General features: G+C 42.5%; 2 protein-coding genes across 2 annotated transcripts; one reads left to right on the top strand and one right to left on the bottom strand.

The window, feature by feature from the left end:
* Nucleotides 1–276: 276 nt before the first annotated feature.
* On the bottom strand, nucleotides 277–9,228 carry EIF1B (eukaryotic translation initiation factor 1B). Its single transcript, XM_030943150.1, has 4 exons — nucleotides 8,921–9,228; nucleotides 6,642–6,805; nucleotides 5,849–5,950; nucleotides 277–5,268 (listed from the first exon to the last, which is right to left on the bottom strand). The coding sequence occupies exons 1-4, from the start codon at nucleotides 8,949–8,951 to the stop codon at nucleotides 5,224–5,226; spliced, it is 342 nt and encodes a 113-aa protein (XP_030799010.1). The 5' UTR covers nucleotides 8,952–9,228; the 3' UTR covers nucleotides 277–5,223.
* Nucleotides 9,229–20,935: 11,707 nt separating this feature from the next.
* On the top strand, nucleotides 20,936–22,834 carry LOC115901427 (prolactin-releasing peptide-like). Its single transcript, XM_030944084.1, has 2 exons — nucleotides 20,936–21,083; nucleotides 22,656–22,834. Exons 1-2 carry the CDS (start codon nucleotides 20,936–20,938, stop codon nucleotides 22,832–22,834), a joined length of 327 nt encoding a protein of 108 aa, XP_030799944.1.
* The last annotated feature ends 3,708 nt before the right edge of the window (nucleotides 22,835–26,542 follow it).

The following is a 26,542-nucleotide window of genomic DNA, read 5'->3' as shown; positions in this document are numbered from 1 at the left end:
GTGATACCCAAGGCTTGTCTGAGTGTATGGCAGGAACGGAGCTGTGGCCCTGTCTGATGGTGAGAGGGACCACAAACACTGCTGACAGCTAAATCCTCTCAGTGAGGAGCAGGACCATTCCACTTGGAACCATATCTGCTGAATTCAGCTACTTGCAGAGCTGAGCCTGGATCATGTGTTGTGTGGGTTTTCAGATTTGGGGGGGGGGGTTGATTTTTTTTCCTTTTTTGCATAATCACAGCAAAGATGGGCTGTAAATAAAAATAAAGAGAATAATAAAAATAACCCCATTTATTGTATACACAAGTCCTTTTAATCAGGCCCCAAATTAATTTCAGAAATGTGCTGTCAAATTTCACAGATGCAAGATATTCTAAAAGAGCTGAAACCGAACTTGAGCACATTTCTGGCTCTGTTCTAAAATACTGTGCATTTTGCTTATTCAAGAAATTAGACCAACCAGGGATCCTCTTCTACCCAAAGTTTTAGACCTCAAGCCAATCATCTTGTTTTAGAGCCAAAATATTCCAGGACAAGTCACAGTATTTTTAAGTTGGTTATTACAGATTATGTTAGAAATTTAAGGGAGGAAATGTAACATTTCTGTATGAAATCAGAGCTGATTTTGCAAGAGGATCACACACATCTCTATTAAATTATGTTTATCTTCCACCAAAAAAATATAATCCTCCTTAAAAACAGCATAAAATTCCATTTGTTTTAGAAAAGCATACATCAAATAACACTGGAACACTTTATTTTAAAAGACTTTGTTGTCTCAGCTCTGTAGCAATACTCCAATACAGGTTAAGACTTGTTCATTAAGAGATCAATGACAGGCATATAGCAAACTTTAAAAAAGGCAAGCCAAGTACAAATCCTCTTTTGAGATTATTTTTGTATTTTTAATCTAAATGGGAAACAGTAGGCATGAAACATCTATACAGCAAACATAAAATAACTACGCCATTTTTCCCTTAATGATCTCAAAAGCGTTTGATCTGGCAACTGGAAAACAACCTTCACGTTGCCATGCTCAGGGGACAGATTCCTGACTGAGTATGGATGCAGAAAGTCATAGTACTTAAATAAACACAACCCTCTAAGCGCACTTCCATCTCCCCAGAGGCAGCAGCACATTAGAGAATGCTCAGTGACACTGATCAACACTGAACAGATACAAGGACAGTAACTCTTACTGTGTCTCAGAGTCAGCTGTAAAAAACACCCCCCCTGCTTTAAGAGGCTAAATATTGATCTTGTATACATTTTCACATAGTGTGAGGAACTACTGACCATTTAAAGATGTAACACATGGATCCTGTACGCTAGAGCCTTGCAGAAGGATTAAGGAATTGATTGCTGACTGGAACTCAAGGTACATTTGTCCTATATTGCAAAATTAGAGTGGTACAGCCTGTAAGAGTGCAGCACATCAGATAAAATTTAAAAAACCTACAAACAGGGTATGGCATTACAGCAGGGATATCTGATTACTGCCTGGCTGTAAATAACACATGCATCTTCAGGGCAACTACATACCAAGTATAAGCAGGATGGCAGTATAGGAAAAAATGAGGAGTTCTGCCTAATTGTTATTTCAAATATTTGAAACTTAAGCTTCAATGACTTTGCATTTTAGGGTTTTATAATGGCTTTAGATGTATTTAGAGCCTTAAATGTCAGATTTCCAAGGACATTTAACTAGGATTTTTAAAGATACAGAGAGAGTGAAACAACAGCGTTACAGAGGTCTTGCCATCCAGGAATCTAAGTTAATGAAAACAAACTTCAGATAAAAACATATTTCCTAAGACAGCTTTTTTTACTAGTTCCCTTCTCCTCCTCCAAAGAAGCTCTCCAAAACAAAACATTACTCATTTAGGCTGTGCAAAAATGGAGTTCAGGAATAAAGGTTCAAACAAAGCCACTGAAGCAATGAATAGCATGCACACACAACCCTGGCCTTCCTCTTTTCAAAGGTTACTCACTCAAGAATTATCTGCCCATAGTTGTGCTCCTCATGCTCATCTCTGAGACACAGTCAGATTTAGAAGACCATAGGTGACAGTCAAGGGCCTGATAGCTCACACAGGGAGAGGAAGTAGGCATCTTATAGACTTTAAATTACTAAATCTCATATTCTACAAACAAGAACTGCCAGTGGCATTTGGGAAGCAAGGGTTGCATTGCTCGTAGTGCATTAAGTAGATGTAGACTCAGAACAGACAAATTAGTGAATTTATTTATGCAACACCTTACTCCAAGGTATCAGCTCAGAGTCAACTACAACAGCCTAATAAAACTATGCACAAGGCTGTGAATTCAAAATAAGTTTCTACATCCAGTAACACCTTGAAATTAAGCCTAAGTATCACTAAGAATGCAATCTTGATTGCTAGGTCTGAAGAATGCAGACTTCACAACATTCCAACAAAAAAACCTTCATTTTTTGCAGTCTGAACTTGGCCAGCCTCAAGTCCTACTAGTGGACTTCAAAAGAGTTTTCTATCATAAGCTCATTTTTACTACCTTGGCAATTCTGGGCCACTTCCTTCAACATTATTTAACCTATTTTCGAATAGATGAAAAGATTGAAACATGCCTTCATTCTGAAAACAGATTTCTGAGGCAGCATTTTAACAAGTTTTTTTCCCAAAGCCTTCATTTTCAGCATTTTAAAAACACAGATATGTATTCCAAGTAAGTTTAGCTTTGACAACGAAGTTTCAGAACAAGATGACAAAACATTATATTGTCAAAGCTTTTCAACTAGAACATACAAAGAGGTTTGGGCTTGTACCAAGGCTAATTACAGTCTTAGAAACACTGTTTCAGTTTAAAACACTCATGGACAAAAATTTCTGCTTTCCTTCTAGAAAGATCAAATGGTTTGTTGCCACAACAAATCTCACCTCTTTAAAACTTCAAATGTGTTACGTCTTATTCCATCTCCTTATAATTTTGCCCTTCAAAGGTCAAAACATGAGCATCTTCACCCAACCCACCTATCTACTGCAAGGTTCGTTCCATTAGAATGGATTTTTAAATGAGGAGGAAGAAAATCAAAGATTTTTCTTATTTATTCCAAGCAGAATGACTGGGGAGAAATGACTCAAGCTTAGGTAGTAAAAGTTAATGGAATGCCATCCGAAATGAAGACTGACTCAGTAACACGAGACCTGCGAGTCATTTGTTAATCTTCAATTCAAAGCCCACCAGAAGTACTTGTATAATACCAGTGAAACAGAAGATACTGCTTGTTTTTCCTCTTGAGCAGGAGAACAAGCTTTAAATGAGAACATCGGTTTTTCTGGCATGTGATAAAATGAAAATCACTAATTGCTATGTACCCCGAAAAGATTGATTACTTTAGCAGTTAAGAATCAATACTAGGTAAACTTGCACTAGAATGACTTTATTCTGCTCATCTACAAGATTTGCATAAGATTTATTTTTGGATTTCCATTTGGTATGTGGGTATTTTATGCTTTGCATGAGGCATTTCCTCCTCCTGAATGTATTGCACCTTAACAGTATACCATCTTCTGGAGCATCCTTTCTCTGGAACAGTTAAGATCTGTAACATCAGGCAGTATTTGTGGAGATTGAGAGACTAGATTTTTACAAGTGCAATTGTCTAGACCAGACGGAGAAAGAAATCATCATATAATGCTCCCCTAATTGTTGCTAGTGCCTTAAGGATTCATTTCTGAATTCAAAAATCTAAAAAAAGAAAAAAAAAGTTCAAATGAGTTAAAATTGAAACATTTCTGTTTAGAAAGGCAAATATGAATAGGAAATAAAGTACAGGTACATGTGATATTAAATAATACAGTCCTCCCTAATTCTTTACTACTTAGGTAGTGAACAATTATTTTATCAATTTAATTTTTTTTTTCTGGCTAAGTTATTAGTAAGTCTTAGCAGTAGAGATATGTCTCTTTCTTTCTTTCCAAAAAATACATGATATCACATCAAGTTTTTTTAAGCAGTTCCCACTATTGTTATGGTTTTGCAGCTCAGTGTGTTCTGAATTGTTTCAGAAAAAATTTCCATGTCTACCTCAAAAGGAAGACAACATCTGCTTGTTTCACCAATGAATTAATTTCATTTTTCACAAGACATATCCTACAAGCAGAATAGCAAATGACTACAGCTAACTAAAACTAGCTTACAAGCATGGTGAAACAAACCTATTGTAACCTCCAGTAAAGCTGAAAAAATTGCCTTCTAGAAAAGTAAACCAAATCAGCTTTCTGTAGTAATATCCAAACATGAATACAAAATTCCCCGTGTCAGCCACCAATCCTAGGAAAACTTTTCAAAGCAGGGAAAAGGTTAGTGCAGACCCTGTTCCCTTCCCTGCTCTTGGCAGCTAACACTACAAGCTCAGTCAAGCACTCTGCTTGCCAACTTTCAATGCACAGTCATGGCAGAAGCCAACACAATGTCTTTTCCCCCTGCTCAGCGACAGAGATACAATATCCCATCCACTTCCTTCAAATGTTTTGGGACTTTTGCCCAAATGTTTTGCCTTGAGGAGCTCAGCTTGCCTTACCCCTACTTTGCTTTGGACTAATACCTCATAGTCACTGCAATACATTTTAGAGAGGATCCAGTTAGACAGCAAACAATTGATGTCTAATTATGCTGCTACTAAGGTACACCTACACTACAGGCTTTAAAGCTCTAGTCTTACAGCTACAGGGTAAGATCACATCAAGCTCATCTACTGATTAATCATCTAGTACTTAATCATGTAGATTTTCCAATTTCTCCAAACAGCAGTGAGCTACACTTGCCACAAAGCAGTTCAGCCATTCTTCAGCAGGGCTGCAGTGCTAGTTCAAAACTTAGGCTAAAGCATTTCAAATATCCCAGAAATTATATGAATAAACTTTTATTTTTAAGCAACAACACACACTATTTGAATAAAACTCACACATTTAAGTCAGGTGGAGAGTACTAAACTGAACAATCATCACTAATACATTTCCATTGGAAATGTGTTAAAGTTCACAAGGGTCTTCATTACCATCTTATTGAAGTTTTCTTATGTGTTTCTAGTCCACACACCACCTGTTTCATGAAGTCATGCAAATCAAATTGTAAATGTTCAGGTAATGGGGAAGTCCATTCACTGCAAAGATTCATTTTTCACAGAAGAGCCAGGATAGGTAAGACCAATACTGCAGGGTTCTTCATATGAGTACAGGTATATTAGAAACCATGAACTTTCAGTTGTTCTTCCTTGACAATGCCAATCTAAAGGAGAGAAACAATGCATTTTAGTAAAGATTACATATTGAGGCAATTACTGTGATAACTTGATATCGCTATCTTACACTTTCATTAAAGAAACTGCTATACAGTGTATACACTTAATGAAATACTTTTCTAGTTTACAGAATGTTTCTGGGCCAAGCAGAACAACTGACTAAACAAAAAGAAAATCTTATCAGACATCTAATTTGTTCTGTAGTCCTAGGACTTATCCTTCGACAGTGTAACAACTCTGCATTATCATTTACATCAGAGTAGGCCTCTTTCCTCTACAGTGTTTTCAGTCTCACAATTATGGTTTGCATGGAACACTTGATTTTACAAGCACAGAGCTCAAGTTGCACTGCCAGAGAACAAGTGGTGTGTTGTAACAGTGCAAAGGCACTCTACAGTGCTTTGATTCGTACCAGAGCTTACTTTCATACTGCAAGTGTCATTTTACTTTCTGGCTGAAAACACAAAAGAACTACAGTGGCCATCTTTGGCTGGGTAATTAGCATCAGTACCACCTGTCACCCTACTGCTTCCAGAGAGGTTTAGATATTTATCTGCAGTCCCTCACCTCCAAGAGAAATTGGCAAATGTTCTTCCTCTGGTCACCTTGCAGCTGGATAACTTCACCGTATTCAGGATGCTCAATCACAGTACCATTACAAGCAAATTTCTAAGAGAAAAACATCCACATTATAAGACATCTGATGTACATTGTGATTGTGCTTAGTCAGTCTTTTCAGAACTTCGTCTCAGAAGCTGCTTACTATTTTGATGCCAAGCCAGGCAAAGGTTAAATCAATTTTACTGGCTCTGAGAGCAAATGGAATATATCTGCTGACACATACATACACAAACTAAACTGCTGATGGTAAATTCAGGCAATGACAGGATTAGCTACCGTGCAGAAGGAAATGGCCAGCAGTCATTGCAAGAGTGAAAAACAAAGTCATAAGATACAGCCTTTCAACTCCACACTATTTTAAAATAAGTATTTTTATCCTGGCAAAACTAAAGGCCTCTATTTTGAGCAACGACCCAGCTGTAACAGAGGCAGGAATAAAAATCAGCTCCACTTTAAACTGATTTTATTCTTTATATCAACAAAGCCATAGATCTGTGAAATTTAAAAGAAACATTCAAAATATTTTTTTTTACTTCTTTTTAAGATAGAAATGTTTAACCTTTTAGCAAAATCAGTATCACTGGACACTGATAGGTGTTTTGAGAAAGGGAAAGGACTCGAATATGAAAGTGGCATGCACTGGAAAGAATGAAGTGAAATAAATATTTTGTTACTTAGTATTAAAAGCTATCTTATGCCTTTACATATAACCATTATCAAATCAAATCAGCAACTTTACCTTTTTGAAAGCTTTCACAAGTTTCTTCTTGTCATAATCATCTGCAATGCCCTGAACAGTTGTCAGTGTCTTTCTTCCGTTCCGTTGCTGGATCCTTATATGAATGTAATCCTCAGTCCCCGCCGGGAGTAAGTCGTCGCCCTTTGTTGCATCAGCAAAGGGGTCTGCAGGGGGAAAAAGATTTGTGTAATTCCCACAAAGGAAAACACCCAAGTTCAAAACTAAGGAGGAAGATTCTCACTTCACAGAAAATTATTATTGTACTCACGGTATCTTCTTGATGTTTAATCCCTGTTTAAAAACACACTGTTAAAACCAAAGTGCTTTTTCTACAGCTGTATGAAGTGTCATTACAGTACACACTCAGGACAGCCCTCTCAACTACCATGCAGTTTCTTCCCTGCCTTCCCAGGTATGAATGATTTTCTGCTACAGGATCAGTTTGCTTCACTGTTTCTTGCAAACTGTAAATCCTGAACCTGAAAACATGGTTCTGAGAGAACATCAAATGCACATAAGTTTTAGACAGCCACATATATTTAAAGTGAAATAAAGCAACTGTCTCTCTTATCAGATCAACTGATAGGAACAGAGAAATAGAAAAGCTCTAGAACAGACACTTCCTTACAGGTCCAGAACAGAAAACTGTGGTAACTACCACACTTCCAGCATGTTAAGGCATGGATGTAACTCTTGGTTACTAATACAAATAAAAGACAGATACACTCTAACAGATGTCAGAGGCTTCCTGTAACCAGAACTCCTCCAGTCAGCAGCTTTAGTCAAGAAAAGTAACAAAATTAATTTAGGCTTGGACTAAAGAAAGGTCAGCTCTCAAATTCTTCCAAGCTCAGGATTTATCGAACACAGACAAAACAGAAAAGCATTTAGAAAGAAGGGGGCTTCTGGGTGAACATGTCTTATACTCTGTACTTCACAAAAACATATTTAACACTCAATCAAGAAATTTTACAGCTGTACAAATGTCCTAATCAGTAGCTCCAAATAAACCTTAAAGCATGAAGTATTTTATTACTTTCCAAGAATAATCACAAGTAATTTTTTGTACTAATCAGAATGATATTTAAGAGCCCATGTAGGTTCAATAGCCATGCAAACTACAATTTCCCAACTTCCATTCAAAACTCAGCTCTAAAAACACTGGTCAAGTTCTGCCGTCCACTAGAAAGAAATGCCCCAAATTGGTAAAACTTCAGCAGAAACACAAAAAGTAGTTCAGCAGCAGATCCTTGTAGAAACAAGAATGACATGAGCATTAAAGGCACTGAAAGCGTAATGAGGATTCAAGCACCACAGGAAACAAGTACAGCATTGGGAACCTTGACTAGATCAACTTCTACTATGGAATTTGTTAATCCATGCTGAATTTTACTATCTCCCACAGCTTGTGGCTCAAACACTAACAGAAAATCTTAGTCAAAGAAAAAGTGAAAGAAAAAGAGGACTTGGGCATGAGGATCACTTGGCAGAGTTTAGGACTCTTAGGTTGCAGATAAGCCAAGATAGCCTGGCAGAGTTTAGGGCTCTAGGCTGGAAATAAGCCAGCACTGTAGGTGTCAACACTGGATCCCTTCAAACAAATCCTCTGGGCAGCACCTTCCTTAAGCACAGGTGAGCTCCCAAATCATGACTGAATGTAACCTTCTCACATGGCTTATACGTGCAGAAGATCAGAGTCTAAACTGTGACCGAAAGCCTGAGACTATCGTAAAAAGTGCTAACTTGCTCACTTCTGCTGCTTATAGATAAGGCAGGAGGAGAACGCTGGCTCGGCACGGTTAAACTTCCCTGCTGACAGGAGAGAAACGATCTGCCATCTGCGTAGCTCACTCTATAGAAACAATAACCTTTGCAGGGCTTGTATAGCGTATCGGGACATTGCTGGGGATAAGATGCGGCAGCAAACGAACTGTAACTGATGAAATTATTTCCTCAGCAGAGGATACGAGCCCTTGATAAGGGGTGTCAGAGCTGAGAACATGGCAGCACCTCCTTCGGGAGCAGCGAGGGGCTGAGCCTCCCTCCCGGGGTCCCCTCGCCGCACACACTGAGCACGTCCCGAGGCCGGCGACGCGGGAGGACAAGGACGAGCCGCCGGCGCTGCCTCACGGAGCTCCGCGGCGACACCGCTCAATGTCACCGGGGGCGGGGGGCCCGCGGCCCTCGGGAGGCGGAGGCAGGACGGCGGGGGGCCGGGGGCGATGGGTGGGTTTGCCGAGGGGGCGGCTGCGGGGGGGCGGGGTGCCGGCGGCTCTTACCGAAGGATTGGAGGTTCTGGATCGAGGACATGCGACTCTGCGGCGAGAGGCTGAAGCTGCGGGGAAGCGAGTCCGCTCGGGTCACGTCTCCGGCTCCGCAGTGCCACGCGGGGGCGGGGAGCGGCAGGGAGCGAGGGAGGGGTAACAAAAGCGGAGGGACGCGGGGAGCGAACCCGAGCCGGAGGGCGAGAGCGAAAGGAAGGAGTAAGAAGAGGAAGCGCAAAGGGAAATAAAACGTGGAGGGAGGGACGGACCCCCGCCCCTCGCCCGCACCGCCCCTCAGCACCGCCAACGGGCACCGCCCGCCGCGCTCCGCACAAAATGGCGTCCCGCACGTGACGGCCCCTCAGCCGCCCGGTGCGCGGAATCACGGACTCGGTTCGTTCGGAAAAGACCTCTGAGGTCACCGAGTCCAACCCGTGACCGAGCATCAGCATGGCAGCCAGACCGTGTCACTCAGTGCCACATCCAGACAGTGACTCCACCAGCTCCCTGGGCAGCCCATTCCAATGTATAATCACCGTTTCTGTGAAGAAATTCCTTCTGATGTCCAGCCTGAACCTCCCCTGCTGCAGGCTGAGACTACATCCTCTTGTCCTGTAGCTGGTTCCCTGGGAGAAGAGACTGAGCCCTGCCTGGCTACACCCTCCTTTCAGGCAGCTGTAGGGAGCGTTAAGGTCACCCCTGAGCCTCCTCTTCCCTGGCTAAACACCCCCAGCTCCCTCAGCTGCTCCTCATATGATTTGTGCGCAAAACCTTTCACCAGCTTCGTTGCCCTTCTCTGGACCTGCTCCAACACCCCAATGTCCTTTCTTGTAACAATGTTCTTCTCCTCAGTGGATTCCCAACAGCAGTGCTGGCGTGTTGATGGAGCCCTGTGTTCTCCATGCTGCTGGCCTCAGGGACCCCTGTGTCCCAGCAAGGGTGACCCCCATGGAGGCCCTTCCATACTCACATACCATTGGCTTGGGTACTTTTCCAGCTGATCTGTAACTGGGAGAGCGCTTCGCCCTTCCCCATTAAAATATGTTGAAAACCCCACTCCCTCAGGCCCCCCCTCACTGGACAAAATGCTGCTTTACATGCTGAATGTGGTGAGGGAGGCAGTCAGCACCCCACAAACTGCCTGTGTGTCCACTTTGGGCACGACTTGGAGACACAAGTTCCACCTCAGCATGAGGAAGAACTTCTTTACATTGAGGTAGGCAGAGCGCTGGAACAGGCTGACTAGGGCGATCGCAGAGTCTCCACCTCTGGAGACATTCCAAACCCCGATGGACATGTTCTTATGTCATCTGCTTGAGGTCAGAATGCCTTGGCAGGGGGTTGGACCAGGTGATCTTGAGAGTCCAGTCCAACCTTAACTATCCTGTGATTCTGAGAACTTTGCACCCTTTCAGGTGGATGCAGCTGCTGTTCCGCAGTCCCTAGGGGCCACCATGGATGGCTGGCATGTGGCTTCACAGAACTCCTGTGTGATGGCCACTCACTGTCCATCCCTGTTTTGGGAGGATGTCAGCAATGTAGGAGCTGCAATGGGAAAAGTTTGCCTTTAAAATGATGTGCAGGTGTTACAAAGCTTGCTGGTCCTTGTGAGGCGATTAATGGCTTTGCAGATGTACAATAAGATAATTCCACTGGCAGAAGTGGCAGAACCTGTATTTATTTTTTTCCATTTTTGGCTTTTATGCTAAACTTCAGTCCTCTTATATCAACGGGATAGTTCTTTTCTGTGATCCAAGGTCTGGATCAGCACTGCAGTAGTTTTATGAATGCTAGTGTGCAATGAGTTTCTAGTCCTGGCACTTTGCAAGGAAGCTTTTCTTTCTCCCATGGGGAAAGCAAGCCCACTGGCCATGGCACAAAACCTCTGCTTACCTTTTGCTACCATCATTGATTAAACCTTTCACTGCACTATGGGCTGTAGTGGGGGTTTGTTTAACTCATTCCCCAGCAGCTGCAAAAGGCACTATTGGGGCAGTAATGGGAGGATGGGGCAAGAGCTTGATGCCACAATTTGGACAATGTCTGTGGATTAAGAATGCAGAGCTAAACACTGAGAAACCTTCTGGGAAGGTTGAGGAGGCTCAGGACACCCATCCTCAGGAACATGACCCCAGGATATAGAAGAAAACTTATATTACTACTAATGTGAAGGAATTTTGGCTCTGATATATTTTTGTTAATCCTACATCTCTCTGCAAGATTTTGTTGTATCTTTTGCTCTCCCATCATAATCCTATGAAACTTTTTCCCAGTGGCAAAGCAGGTCCATCACCCTTTTTTCTCCCAGCCAGTGTTTTTTGTTACTTTGGCTGCACCAGTACCAGTGTCAGTGGGACACTGGGATAAGCCAGATCAGCAAGAAGATTTGAATTAAAAAAATAAACTCAAATGTTAAAGCCTCAGATCCACTCCACTTGCATAATCCTGCCACAGTTGTGCTGAGAGAACCAAGGAGGACAAGGCTGGCCATGGATGAGAAGAACAGCGAAACTTCAGACACAAACCCCAAGTCTGAGTCTGCAGGTTTATATACCAGTCATTGTGTCAGTTCTTCTGCTTACTCTGAATCTTCATGCATTTAAAATAGTTTTACACTTCTAATTCTCACTGCATGGCTAATCCAGTCACTAGGCATCTGTAGAATTCATCCTGCAGTTTACAGACAAATGAGATTGGGTGTCTGGGAAGCAACAAAGCTCCTTTTATAAGCCAAGAAGAGATGTGACTTTGTTATCCTTAAATTGAAACAACAATGAATAGTTCTGGCAACTGTAGAGGGAATGCAAACAACCCCCAACTGCACAGCCTGGCCTGCACTGTGCAGCAATTAAAATAAAGGTGGTGGCCAAGGCAATCATTGTTCTCTTGGCAGCCTTCCACAATGTCCGTGTGAATTGGCGGGGCCTCTGTGGGGCTGTGTCAACGCAAAGAACTCTCCCTTTGCTGTCCTCCTCAGAGGGAGCTGCTGGTCTCGTTGTCACATCCATCACTAAGGTCTGACACAAATCCTGTCTGTGCCAGCACATTGCACCAAAATTTGGTGTCTGTGTGCAGAGGCAGGTGGCATCCTGCTGGAGATGTGCTGCTCCTGCTATTGCCCCTCAGCAGGACAGTTGCCCTGAGGTCCTTTGACCTGAGTCCTTCCCATTGCTCTTGAGCAGTTACTTGTGGCAATAGACTGAGAAAGTCCTGGTTGCGAGGGGCTTCCAGTCACACCAGACTGAAGAAAGGTGGGCAAAGCAGACATGGACCTGCAGCAACCAAAAGAGGTAGAAGCAATTAAAACAGGTTTAAAACCTAAGTAAAGATAAAAGGTGTTGCTTAATTGTTAAATTTCAGATTTCAAAACCCGTTCAATTTCAGATCGTCCTAGAGCTGAGGCTGGAGTTAATCTCATTCACTAATATTAGACATCAGGGTTTAAGCAATATTTTAGGAATGAGACTCTTGTCTTTCCATGACTAATGTATAACCTGCCAACTACAGTGCCAGAAAAGAACTTCATCTCTAATTAACTTGATCACGGCTTCAAGCTATTTAAATGTAATAGTTGCAAGACCTGGTTATGAATAGCAATTAGAGATCCCCTTGCTTGCCTTTTACTGTATTTCAGTTCATCTGTCAAGCTGTATTGTGAATCATTACAGGTTATTTATGACTGGATAAGCCTCAGGGATTAAAACCAGGGGCTTACGGACATACAGATGATAAATATGACATACTAAAGCCATAAAGTACACTTTTGTAAAAAATATCACTCTAGTGCAGAACCTTACCTCCACTGGGTATTCTCAGAAGCACTTGAGGTGCTCTTCAGCAGCAATGGGTAGCCCAGACCAGTGGGAGAAACTTTGATCTTCCAGAGGATTGCTGTGTTGGAAAAATAGGCTGGAAATGGCATGAGAAAGCCTTGCATCAGGCAAAAAAAGTCAGCCATGCAGTAGAGCTAAATCTGTGCTTTAGTTTAAGACTCTGTATGGCATCTGTCTTTAGTTGTGTGCATGTAAAAGGCCACCCTTGTCTGCACCCGCCCCTCTGTAATAACCAGAATTGAACAAAATTGTTTTTCACTTCCTACAGACACAGTTCTAATATATACTGCTAGTATTTTCAGGTGCAGCACACCAATATTTTGAGTTTTACACCTTAGGAGCTTTTACAAAGCCAAAATAGAATTTAATTAGGGCTTGCTCTGGTAGGTAGATGTCCTGTACCTGGCCCTGCAGCCTGCCTTACCAGAAATGTCAGACTTGCATGCTGACCTGTCCTCTGCAATGGCCTGGAAACCCAATTACTGCTTGAAGCACATACTGTTCAAAGAGCAGTTTGAGTTGCCTGATAAAGCAACTGTGCATGAAATGTGCAAATAGCATGTAGCAGCACTAATTTCCATCGTGCATGCCAGCAGTGCAACTGCTCTATGCACAAATGCTGCTCTACTCCAGTGCCAGAAGCTGGCATATGCTGGCCTAATGTTGGTGTTCTGAAAATAATGTCAAAGTGCTGGATCCCTGAGAGATATGCAAAAATATTTCCAACCTTGATTCTTCTTCTTGAACTTTAATCTTCCCTGCTCTCACTACACAACTCTACTTACAATATCCCGCTCCATTTGGAATCTGCACATCCCAAACCTCTATGCAGAAGGCTGCCCAGTAGCTTTCTATCAGGGAAGAAGAATAGCAAAAGCGCCAGAAGAAATCCTCCCTCTTCCATCAACAGAATAGTTTTGAAAGTGGCTGTAACCATGCCAAGCTTGACTTGTATTTTTCCATCCAAGCTCCAACTCCAGTGCAAAGCCTCCACAGTGAGCTAAGGAAGGGCTTGTGGCTGAAGTTCTGAGCTACAGCCTATGCTTGTGCTGCCCAGGTGCTAACAAGTTCTCCCATTAAGCATGTGCTACCTAGGCTAATTGGAAATTGTGCTGATGATAAACACCTGGATATCCAGCCTAGCTCAAGAGAGCCAGAGTTACATATAGTTTGGCTGAGCTTGTGTACGTGGTCAGATTTCAAGATACACATGTTTTCATTTGAAATGTGGGGGGTTCATTCCCTGCTCAATAATGATTGCAAAGAAGATGATAAGTTTGGCATTAACCACTAGATGGTCCTCTTTCTCAAATTAAAAAAAGTAGCTCCAAAATAAAGCCAGTCCTGGCTTTTCTCTGAACCTGAATGTTAGTAGAGAACAGTTTCTTTGTAAAGGTAAATGTTATTAGCTATTATTCATGTAGTTGACTGAACTGACATGGTTTTCTGAATAGGTTTGAATACAACTTTTCATTTAGTGCAACTGGACCTCCACCCCACTACAGAAGACTGGGCAGAATCATAGGTCAGGCAGTAGTTCAAGGCATTTGCAAACTTCACAGGCTGGTATGTGAAACAATAAGAGTGGTGAGCTGGGGGACAAAAAAGTTGCTGTTTCTCCATCCAACTGCATCAAATGTCTTTGCTTTTGTGTTTTTTCACCTTCTGTTTATAGAAGGCTCTGCCAGCAAAAGAATTACAGAAAAAAGGAGACTTGGATTAGTTATTTGAGAAAACGAAATGGGAGGATTTGTCACCAAAACTGTAGTTCACTGTTTGTTTCTGGTCTGGTATTGTCTTGTCAAAGAATATTTCTCTGCATCAGTCTACCTGGACCCTCTTGGGTCACTCTAGCTTCCAGGCAATACCTTCCTATCATCTCCATTCATCCCCCTCAGCATTCCCTGCCCAGAAGCCTGACCTCTCCTTACCTTGGGAAGTTGCTTTCCTCCTCACAGCCCTTCACACCTGTGAATCTACTACTGCCTTTTGATTTAGTTGCATCCTGGTGCATCCCTGGTCAGCCTTCCCACTGAGACACTCCAGCTATCAGCTGGCTCAGCCCTGTCCTGTTCCTGCTCGTAACTTATGCAGGAATTTTATGTGCAGGAGTCTTTAATTGTGTGTGAGGCAGGACTTGAGTTGTTCTCCAGGATCTTCTACAAAGAAGACAGAATGTGCCCAGCCTCTCCCTCAGAAGCAGGAAAAGAATGGAAGTTTTAACACACAAAACCTCTGCACCTTCACTACAGACCAAGCTGTCCTCTAGATAATCTTTCTGGTTTGGTCTTTCACAACCCTGGTTCCCCTGACAGCTCTTTCCTAGTTCCTACCAAGTCTGAGTGGCTTTCACATTGCTCTGCTGCATGAGCTGACTTGCTTTTTTCAGCCAAAGCATCAGGCCTGCTCTGGATGGGGTAACAAAATAAAATAAAATTACAACTGCCTGAAAAGATCCTGAGAAGCCAGGATGATTTCTGTGAAAGCTTGTGGGTACTGTACCTAGCACTGTGATGGTTCACTTGTGGTCTGGTGGATAGAAATGATGATGCCCAGTGAATGAGAATGAAGTAAAGTTTACTTCGGTAAGAGAAATGCCTGATGAGGCTCATTTAAACAGGCTGTCACATAATTTATTAGTCTTAATTGCTGAGAACATTTTACAGTACCCTTTCATGAAGTCAGAATGATTAAAAGTGAAAATGAAAATACTGGAATGAAAGAGAAAATGAAAGCTCTTGAAAGTGGCAAGTAGTGTGTCCAGAACAGATGCACAGCCATGATCCTTCTTGTAGCAGAGAATGAGCTGTGAAATCCTTGGCACAGAATTTTGTGGATGTTGAGAATTTACATGGGTTCAGGAAGCAACAGTGAAAGAGAAGAAACCTGTCAAGGGCTACGTACCACAAATAAACATTTGCTTTGGGAAGTTTCTGGACCACAGGGCTTGAGGGTCTGTGAGAAGAGTATAGTGAGGAATGTAAAAATAAGCTACTCTGTTTTTAGACTTTTCCACAAATGCCCTTTGTTGTCCACTTGTCAAAACCAAGATACTGCACTGGATCAGCTTCAGGCCAGAATGAAGGTAGATGATCATATTAAAGCATTTTAAATGCTGGCTCTCCCAATAATGATTTTTTTGGTATTTTTGTATGGTGTGTTATTTTGCAAGCAATCTTTACCAATAGGCAAACATTCTTAATATGAAGACATTGCATAATTTTGTTTTATATGGCAACTTCCATGCAGGTGACAATCAGTGAAAATTATCTGTGCTGTGGAAAGGCTCATATTGCAGTGTCAGCAGGACTAGAAAAAGTACATGGGATGAAAAAAAACTTTTGCTTCTATTTTAAGATGACAGGATCACTAGCAAAACAACAAAGCAAGAAAGGCCCATGTCCTGTATATCCTGGAGAAAAGAAGCCTTTACTCCAGCAATTGCCCACTAGAGATCATGAGAAGATACATTTTCTGATCAAAATGAATGTGAAAAGCAGTAAGGGAAAAGATATACAATGAGAAGCCATGAAGAGTTTTAATTAAGATACCCTCTGCATACGTGCACACAGAATTAGCATGGCAGAAGCACAGCCACTGCCTGGTTCTTGGACGCTGATTGATTTTTAGGTAGGGAGTGTTTGCAAGGTTCAAAGGGAACACGCTAAAAGGAGATTTCTGAGAAAAACATGTATATCTATTATTGATTGTAATAGCTGTAGGAAGACCTTTTGTGCTACCATGGACCTGAAGTGCTCTTCATATTTTGAAGTTATGATCCTGAGTAGTCTGAATAAACTCTTGAAAACTTGGATGAGGAAGACAATTCTTTTAGCTGCTGTTGGGTGGAAATTGGAGAATGGAAGAGTATTTCTCAGGTTTCTTTACAGTTTTCATTCATACATGTACTCATAAACCAAACTATTATACAGGAATGAAAAATCCCTGCAGTTAGTGACTGTACTCTCCCAGTGGTACTTGGTGCTTGGATGGTGAGTAAGGGCAGGGCCAGGCAGCATTTCACCATGCTTCCTCATAGAAGTACCTTACAAATTACCCATAGCAAATAAAATAATTTCATTTATTTTGAGAGGTGCCTACAGTAAAATAGCATTATTTGTGCTTTGACGTTTTCCCAACTTGAAGTGTCTTTATAGGAAAAAGCTCAACATATTTGCTACTGAACTTCATCGTAATGGGATTGCAGGATTTCCTATGCGGTCTCAGTTTACAGATGGGGTCAGGCCTCAGAGCCCCCTTTCAAAGCATCGCCTTAAAATTGTTCCTTTGGGTATCTCACCAGGAGCAGAACATGAACATGGGTCTGTGAAGAGAGGGCCTGTGGCTTCCAGTCAGCCCAGTTACGCTTCACATCTCAGCCTCTCTGCAGGATGGTGCCCAAGGAGTGCAGCACTTGCCAGTTCAGCTGCTCTCCCCTGCAAACCTCCAGAGTAAACAAGGGCTTAGCTTCCAGAGCAGCAAGATCCCTAACAGCAAGGCCGCCGTGACACATTAGTCAAGAGACAGGGTTAAAAATAACCACTCAGAAGAGACACCTATTGTGGAAATCCAATATTGTTTGAGATGCTGGCCTCATGCACATGAAATTTTCTCTGCCACAAAACTAGTAAGGGCCTGCTTAAGCACTGAATCACTACTTATTTAATCAGTTAATTGTGTGCTGTGTTGCAGTGTGACTTAAACCATATGCATGGGTGGGTTGATCCCAGTTGTGGGTTGGGGATGAACGAAACAAGAGCTGTCATCAAGATCCTAAGCAAAAAGCAAGGATGGGACAACAGAAGAGGAACAAGGGCTGGGAAAGGAGTGTGTGGACTGACCATCCCAGCTTGCTGGCTCTGATAGCTCCCCACTGTCCATCTGTTCTTTCTCCCCACAACTCATCATCAGCCACGAGTGTTTCCCCCTGCAGACATGCTTTTCAGACAGAGCATCTCAGCTGGGCAGCACGGAGAGCTTGGCTCTCCTTTGCAGATGCAGCTGCTCCCCTCTGTCTATGCCCCCCCCATAGGGACATGGCAGCAGCCCCCTTCCCTCTGCTGTCTTCCTGGTGGGCCTGGGGGCTCAGTCATGTATCCTGCTATGCCCCCCCCCCCCAAAATCCCCTGGTGCCGCCCTCAAACCCTGCTCCCTGCCCTGATCAATGGCTTTTTAATAGAGCCTCCATTCTCCCTACCCCTCCTTTTGTAAATTTAAATCCTGCTCGCCAGTACTGCTGACGTCCTGCTGGCCCACCTCTTGACTCCCCCTCCCTGCTTCAAGTCCACTTCCCTCCACTATAAAAGGCACATGCCCCCATCAGCTACCCTGCTTCTGCTTGGAGCAGCGACTACCTGAGCAGCAGCTTCGGTGCACACAGGTGAGTGAGTGCCTTCCCCTGTCTGCTTCAGCGCTTGTCCAAGCTCTTCTTTCTTGCTGAATTTCCTTTTTTTCCCTTTGGGCTTTAGCTTACCTGGGTTAACATACACAGCTGTGCTCAGTAACTTTTGCCCAGTTTTTGTTAGCGCAGCGGCCCGTGCCGAGGCAGGGTGGCTGACCCCGCGGGCAGGCTGTGCCCTGCAGGGAGAGCGCGGGCGGCACGCACAGCACAGCCCTGCATCTCCCGGCCCATCGGCCCTGAACCAGCCCGCTCCCGGGCCTGCGCTCACGCGGGGTCTGATCCCTCGGGCTGCTTCCGACAGGAAAGCTTTCCACATATGCATCGGAGGGGGTGTACACAGCCGCTGATCTCAAGAAAGATGCTGGTTTAGGGTGCGAGGAGTTAATAGCATCTTGTCTTCCGAGGACAGCCGTGGTAGGGGTATACCTGATGGATCTGAAGCAGAGCTTGAGTTTGGTATGATAAGAACCCTGTGTGCCCAGAGGGAGAGCCAGGCTAATCTCCAACTCCTTGTGAAGCAGACCCATGGCAAGCTGTGATACTGCTGCTTCACTGTAGCTTCATTTATGGCTTTAATTTCCCCCTCTGATGTCGATGAAAGTTGCCAGACTTCTGTCACAGATGTTGCTCAGCCAAAGTTTAGAGACTCTGCTTGGGCACCAAGCAGAAGTGGCAAGTTGATCAAATTACTGTGACACTGAATTTTGCTGAACTTCCGGAGCAAAATTATCCCTGAAACTTTTAATTGTGTCAAGTTTGGTTGCAGTTTTTAAATTTTTATGATTATTTAATAGTTGAAAATGGAGGCACACAGCTTGACTGTGTGAGGTCTTGTTCTTTTTCAATTTTCCTTTTGGACAAAAGCTGCAGGTCTGGACCTGAGAAGATCACAGACCATCTCAGCCACACGATTCTTGAAAAGTCTGTGCATAGGTAACCAGGCTTTTTGCTTAGTGACAAGATGGAGCTGGGTGTTAGGAATGCTCAGGGTCAAGTTTGTGGCAGTACCTCATCCTCTGTTTCTTCCCATATAAACAGTGGTGGGACAATTTAGTGTAGGAAAAATTAGGGAAGATTAGAGATGCTGAGTGCCCTGATTATTTAGGGTGGCATGTTACTTACTGAGGAGCAGTGGGAATGACGTGCTTCACAGAAACACTAGCCAGGAGAAGGGTATGAACAAAAAGTTCAATATATATCAGTGCTTTACAAAGTGGCTGCAGTGGCACAGGACCAGCTGGTGGGCATTGAAGCACAGCAGTGCTTAGGAAAAAGTGTGTGCTAAAAGCTTTTCCCTGTATTTTTGTCTTTCATCAACAATGAGCTTAAGGCAAGCTCTTCTTTCTGTAACTCAAAAAAACCCAAGACACAAAACCAGGGAGCAAGTAACTGGGAAAACCTGTCAGCAGCCCTGTAAACACACCACAGAGATGCCTCAAAACACCTTCTTTTTGTCTCACTGAACCCAAGTTCTTGCTAAAAATGGAGCAACAGGAGAGGTACCCCAGCTGAAACTGAAGGCAGAATTCACCCCATGTGGGTGAATTCTACATGCTAAGATAATTTAGTCCTGATTGTCATGAGATTGTTTCAAGTCAGAAAAAAGTTAATTTGTAGTTCTGAAATAATGATTTAAAATCACTTTCCTCTAAGCTGCCTGGTAAGCCACTTGTCAGTGTGGGAAAAACTCCTTGAGAAACCTTCACTGAATACTAGGGGTGAAGGAGCTTTTGATTGCATTTTAGTGAAAGACACAACCAACTTCGTGATGTGTTTTTGCTGTGTTGCCTGTTTGGTGTATTTGGGAGCATCTTGCATCAAAGATTTTCATTCCTGCTCTGCCTTTACTGAAAGCAGGCTAAGATTTTGGCAGCAACTCGGGAAAAAATCCACCTATACACAAAAAGAAGCCACTGTGCAGGCACAGCTGAGAGGTTTTCCTACAGCCTCTGTACCTGTATTTCTACATCACTTACATGATGCTTAAGCAAATAGGCTCCTGCTCTATAGGCAGAGACTCCAGGATGTCAAATGCAGAGGCAGACCTTGCATGTCACAAGACAGTCTGTCCTGGCGTGACAGCTGGGAGAGCTGCCACGAGGAAGCTTGTACAAAATGCAAGAGAAGTGCTAACCAGAGCCTGGCTCCCTCCCCTTCCTGGATGCAACTTTCCCAGGTCAGCACCTTCTGTTCTGCTCAGCCCATCCTATGGAAGCTTGGAGGGATTTCTGATTCTGTTGCATCTGGGTGCATTTACAGGACTGGGACATCTACCAGTGGAAACTGTAACTGGAAATTGTAATTTTGCATGCTGGCAAAAAAGGGTGTAATGGCACAAGAAGAGCATTGCCATTCATACTGAAATACATTTAGTTGTAAAAAGAGTGTGTAGAACACAATGTTGGACACGTTTTACAAGTAAGGAAAAGATGCTGGTGGTAGTGGCTAAAACACGCTTTGGTGACCAACACCTGTGGTCATAGAAAGAGCCATACAGAATCAGCAGTGAACTCAGGGCCCGGACTCAAGTGTCCTGTGAGAGCTTTCACTGCTGGAGAGAAAAACTCTCCAGTTCTTACCTCAGTAGATGGCCCATTTCATAGCCTTTGCCTTCAAACAGAAATGCCCAGGACATCTCCAGCATGAGTGTTCTGCGAAACTTAGAGCCATGAAATGGCTCTGATGGATGGGAACATACTGTTAAAGTTGACACATTCCTTCACCTTGAGAGCTTTAACTGATATGTGTTCCCCATGTTCACTCTTCTCTTTACAGCCTTCCCACCACTGCTCCATCATGTGGCATCCAATCTCCTGGACACCACGTGCCCAGTGGTCACCAAACCACTTAAAGCTAGTCACTGTCTATGTCCTGATGCTCTTGGTGTCGCTCAGCTTTGCCTCGGGACAGAGCAGGCCATTTAAACACCAGATAGACAACAGAAGTAAGTATGAGTCTCACCTGACATGGTGACCCCACAGTCTGTGCTGCACTGAGGGATCAGGGCTAGGCTGTCAGGCAAAGTTCTACAGCAAATCATGCAGGTGTTTCTGTGGTTTCACCTTGGAGTGAGGCCCTGTGCTTCCATTTGCACTTGTCAGTGCATATACAGAACCTCATGTCCTTCTCACAGCCCTTAATTAGCCAAGGCAAATAGCCTTATTTTTGATAAATATCAGAGAAGACACTGATGTGCAAAGGATAGACAAGAAAATGTAAAGTGGTATACATGAAATATTTAAGCACCAAATTTTCAGCTGTGCTCTGTAGACCTACACAATTACTTCTATATAATAAAAAGAAAGCAATGGCCCAGAAGCTTAAAGTCACTTTACAGACATCTTCAGTTCTGTCTGGGACTGTGAATTTTCTGAAAGTCCAAATACAAGTGGTTGAAGTATCTCCATTCAGAGATGCTGTGAAGAACTGAGAGTATCCAGGTCAGGGATGGTGCCATGTATCCCAAGTTTAAACTAGCACAGAATCCAAAAGATCTTTGAGAAAATCACCAAGAAGTCTCATCTTCCCCCAAGGAGTATAGGCTGATAATGGAAGGTGGAGTGGGAGAGAGGAGTTGTGGAGAGTAAGCTGTGTGGGCTCAGTGCCACACCTCTCCCCATTAAAGAAAATAGAGATGTTGGGAACCTCAGGCTTTAGGTACACAGATGAAGTTTCTTGGGTTTTGTTGAGTAGGAAGGCTAACAAAAGAAGGTTAAACATTGTGCTGAAAGACTTAAAAGATGTATTTACAGAGAAATTTAAAGGCAAGGTGAATTTTTTTCCTTTATTCAAGCATCAAAATGCACAGGGGAAATTCCTCCTGCCTTGACTGAGACTTTCATGCGATGAGGATGATCTATAATGCACTTAAATTGTAATTTATTCCTATTCCTGACAGTTGTCTGTCTCTGGAATGATTTGGGATTTCCTTAGGGTGGCATCACCTCCAGTGTGTTTTAGAATTTCCCTATTGCTATATCTTTTAATATATAGTCTTTAATACTTTTGAAATACTGTTTTTAATATAGTCTTTTAATAGAACTATAAACCTTTGCAGACCTGCCCCAAAACTGCACTAGACCATAAAAATCAGAACTTTAAAAGAAAAAAAATTTAGTCATCCATGAAAACAACTTCCTAAGTGAACAAGAATTAACTTTTCATGTTTGCCTCTCATGTAGGAACCTCCTCTGCAATCCAGTGGATTTGTTAGCCTGTAGAAATAGTGTATCTGGTACCTACTGCAGAAAATTTGGATGGGCCCTTTGGCTCATGTTAGAAATGTAGGTTGTAGCCCAGATGGATAAAATTAATTTTGCCATGGAATCCTCTTCCTTTGGGCTCTACACATGGAAAGTAACTCTCAAAGGCACCAGTAAGCTGTGTGTCTGGCTGTGGCCTTTCCCTTCTATTTTTTCTTCTGGGCTCCACATAAGCTGTCTAACGTCCTCAAGATGGTCAGAAAACACTGCCTCCGAGTGAGTGGTACATCCTCACGGAATGCTTTGAATTCCAGGTCCTGAGATTGACCCTTTTTGGTATGTGGGCCGTGGTGTTCGCCCCATTGGTCGCTTTGGGAAGAGGCAGCTGAGAAGCAGCCGTGGCAGCCTGAGGCCTGTGAGCGGACACCTGGATTTCATCTTGAATGCTTTGTGGGAACAAAAATCATTGGACACAGAGGACAGTGACTGGTGATCTCTGTTCCCCGCGGTGGCAACCCAACCTCTGTTCTTTGAATTGTGTCCTCCCCTGCACCACAGACCTACAGTTCTGCTTCTGCCTAATAATCCCACGCTGCTCTTCCTTCTGCTCCTTGTGCAAGTACCTTCAAAAGAAATATGTTCAAGTTGCAGGTAAAAGACAATGCATGGACACCAGCACTGAGTGCCACCACTGCTTATAAAAATGTTTCTTCATTGTGCATCCCCAGCAATCTCCCGATCCTGTTCACTGCTAGGTTTATGCAAAACCCACACAGCTTTTGGGCTGGGATTTAAACTCTGCAGTGTTAAATGTATCATGAAACCTTCCTGTCACATTTCAAAGTCAATGGCTGTTGATATATAAAAATAAAAAGCAATGGTTGGAAGAAAGAAAAAAGGCTCTTACCAATTTTTAATGTACCTGCATTAATAGCATGAAATGCTGGTTCTCTGTGTGTAGCTTTTATAGAGATTGTTAACATCCACTCTTAAGAATGCCTCGCTGAAGTACCCACTGGCCCTCCACAATTCTTCCTGTACTGCTGGAGAGATATATTAATGAACAAAGAGGAGCTCCTATTGAAGATAAGTATTTCTCCCTGCTGAAGAAAAAAAAATTGGCTAATTGAACTCCTTGGAGTAGTTTTGTGCCTTCTGCATATAATCATAAACTATAATCCAAAAGGAGCAAGGGCCTGAATGAACTGATTCCCTTTAAAACAATGTAATTATTTCCAAGTACATTGTCTGAGTCAGTTAAAGTCACTCTTTGAGGATCACAAGCCATGTACTATCTACTCCATTAGTCCACATCAATAAGGCTGGAGATGCAGCTCAATATCCCTATTTACTCATGTTAATATACCTTTGCTATATTACTTTTATAAGAAGTGTTACTTACAATGTGTTTCATCTTGATTAATAACTATTGGCAGGAATAATACAGTTTTATCTATGGCTCATATACAAAAAAGATAGTTTACAATTTAGGTAATAGCTGATCCAGGCTATGAATCATTCTGCAAAGGATAAAGTTGAATGGACTTCCACTTCTAATTGTGCTTTGTGAGAATTACTACTAAAACTTCATAATGGCTGAATTAACCATTGCAGACATTTTTTAACCCTTCTTTCTCTTTTTGCAAATGGCCTGTCAGGAAAGGATGCGTTTTTGTTATAATAAGGGAGTTACTTCCATTTATAATACAACAAAGCTGCTGACCCAAAGTGTTACTTAAAACACACTAATTCTACTGAATGCTTTCAGTGTGGAGAAGATATGCTGATAAATATTTTGATCCACATTCATTGCAAGGAACTTTGGAAGTGTGAGACCAAGATTATCGGCAGGGTTCTTACTCAGTTTTTGTAGCAATCCCAGAGAGAGATCAAGAAATTCTGCCTGAGAAACTGCTTGAGATGGTATTTCAGCCAACAGACTTCATGGTTTGAAGAAGACTCACCAGCACATGTTCCTAGCAGGATTCCTCCCACCCCAGCCATAAAGGAGGAGGAGGAGGAGGTGTGAACCAAGTGTGTGCCCTTGCTCTCGGCAAACCCCCGCAGATGCCCATATCCTGGCTGTGACAGTGTCATGTGTGTGACTGTGGGTTCTGCGTGCTTCCAGGCCAAAGTGCACATAAATCCAAACAACAGAGAAGAAATTTTTGTTTTTCTTTATGAATCAAGTCGTTGAAAAGGCATTCTTTTCATAAATCGCTTTTACTCTTTTATAATTTCTCTTGACAATAATTCTTGGTGAGTATGCAGATAACAACAACAAGGCAAGCTTAATATTCACTCAGACTTAATCAAATAGGTCATATAGTCTTCATTTTACCCATTAAAATATTTTCATTTATAAAAATTAATCTAAATATAAATATTAACACTAAAGATTGAAATCACCTGATGACAAAATAATTCTTTGTGTGCTATAACATATGCTTTTATGATTTTTTTAAAACAGTAAATTATATCTTTGCACGTATTTGGCACGATAAACATTTGTAAAAATTCAAATGCTTAGAGCAGGTGGGATTTTTTTTTTACTTTTTTTTTTTTTTGCAATGCCTACACAGTACACATTTGTCTGTCAAAGAAGACTGAATATTTTAACATTGTAACACGATAATAGTTGCTTTTCATGCCTCTTAAGGAAAACAACCTACTCCAAACTTTGTTGGCTTGTTTAAATCACACTAACAGAACAAAAACCAGAGAGTTATTCTATTAAAATTAGTCATTTCTGTATTGATATTACATACACAATATTAGTTATTATTTATTAGACGAATATGCAGACCAACCACCATTAATGACATTTCATAACACGCATACCTGCATAAACCAGAACCTGGGAATGTATTGTATACATACACAAGAACAGTCAATGGAGGAGGAGACTGAAAAACAAAAAAATTACTAGGCATCCTACTCTGTTTAATTTCCTTTACTGGATTGCATATATAAATAAAATCTATTTGTTTTATATATATATTTATATATTAAACAGAGTGGGCCAAATTCTTCCCTCACATCTGTGCAAACCAATTTCAGAGAACTAGTATTGTGTGAGAGTAAAAGAAGGCCTAATTTCACCCAGAATGAAGACATTGGGTCAGATCTTGGGCAGATGAAAATTCCTTGAAGGAATGGAGTCACACTTATGTATTTTAAGTGGGAAGATGGTTGTATTTATTCCAAGGGTTCCTCACATGCAGCTGGACATCAGACTACTGACAAGCTAGATGTCAAATGTGGATGGCAGATTTGCAACTGGCACCGCATTTCCAATCAACCCATCCAGCCATTCCTTGTCTTCCCCACTTACCCCCCCTAAATCCAGCCTAGTCAGGAAATTTGTCCAGTTTTGCTGGTATTTGCCCAGCCACAGATATTTCATGGCCTGGTGTCCCAGGGAACTGCTTTCCTGCTGCATGGCAGGTAGCATGTGGTGCTCTGCTCGTGGGTGTTCACTGGGAGCCCAGGGAAATGAAGGAACTCTCCTCCTTCCTGGCACCCACAGCTCCCGGGAGAGCTCATCACTCCTTAATGCTGAGGGGAACTTGCCAGCTCATGCTTTCCTTCATAGCACATTTCACATCAACCCCATCTGCACTTGGGTACCTGCTCTGCAACTGGTGTGGAAGGTAAGGGATTCACTGGCTTATCACCTCCTCTGACTACCTTCTTTGTATTCTTCAGAGCAAAAAACCGCACAAATTGGCAATGTTCTCCCACAAAAGGGCGAGAGGGACACCCTGTAAGCAGCATCCTCCCTCCTGGGCATCTGCCAAAGGGCCTTCTAGTTTGACTCACCTGTTAAGGGTCTTAAGAAATGAAAGAAAGCATATTACTATTCACAATCCAATTCAGAGTGGTCCAGTAACAGTGGGGTCCATTGGCACCAGCAAAAGGCCCCAGCTACTCTCTGATGGCTCCTGACTAATATAGGAACTGATGTCTGGGCTACATTTGCCTCCTTCTCAGAAACACCAGTAAACATCAGAAATAAATCTCTCGCAAGCTGCAGCCACTCCTCAACCACCAGTCAGCCAGCAGAGATCCCCAACACTTTCACCTCTTTTTTCCAATCTTAAAGGTTTGGACACAATTTATTCTGAACTGCAGCACGGTTGGCCACCACCAAGTGGACAATGCTGCCAAGAACAAGACATATGAAGGTGTTGGTTTCTTT

This window comes from Camarhynchus parvulus, chromosome 2, assembly GCF_901933205.1.
Source record: "Camarhynchus parvulus chromosome 2, STF_HiC, whole genome shotgun sequence".
Lineage (NCBI taxonomy): Eukaryota > Metazoa > Chordata > Aves > Passeriformes > Thraupidae > Camarhynchus > Camarhynchus parvulus.
This window is presented reverse-complemented; position numbering and strand designations above follow the sequence as displayed.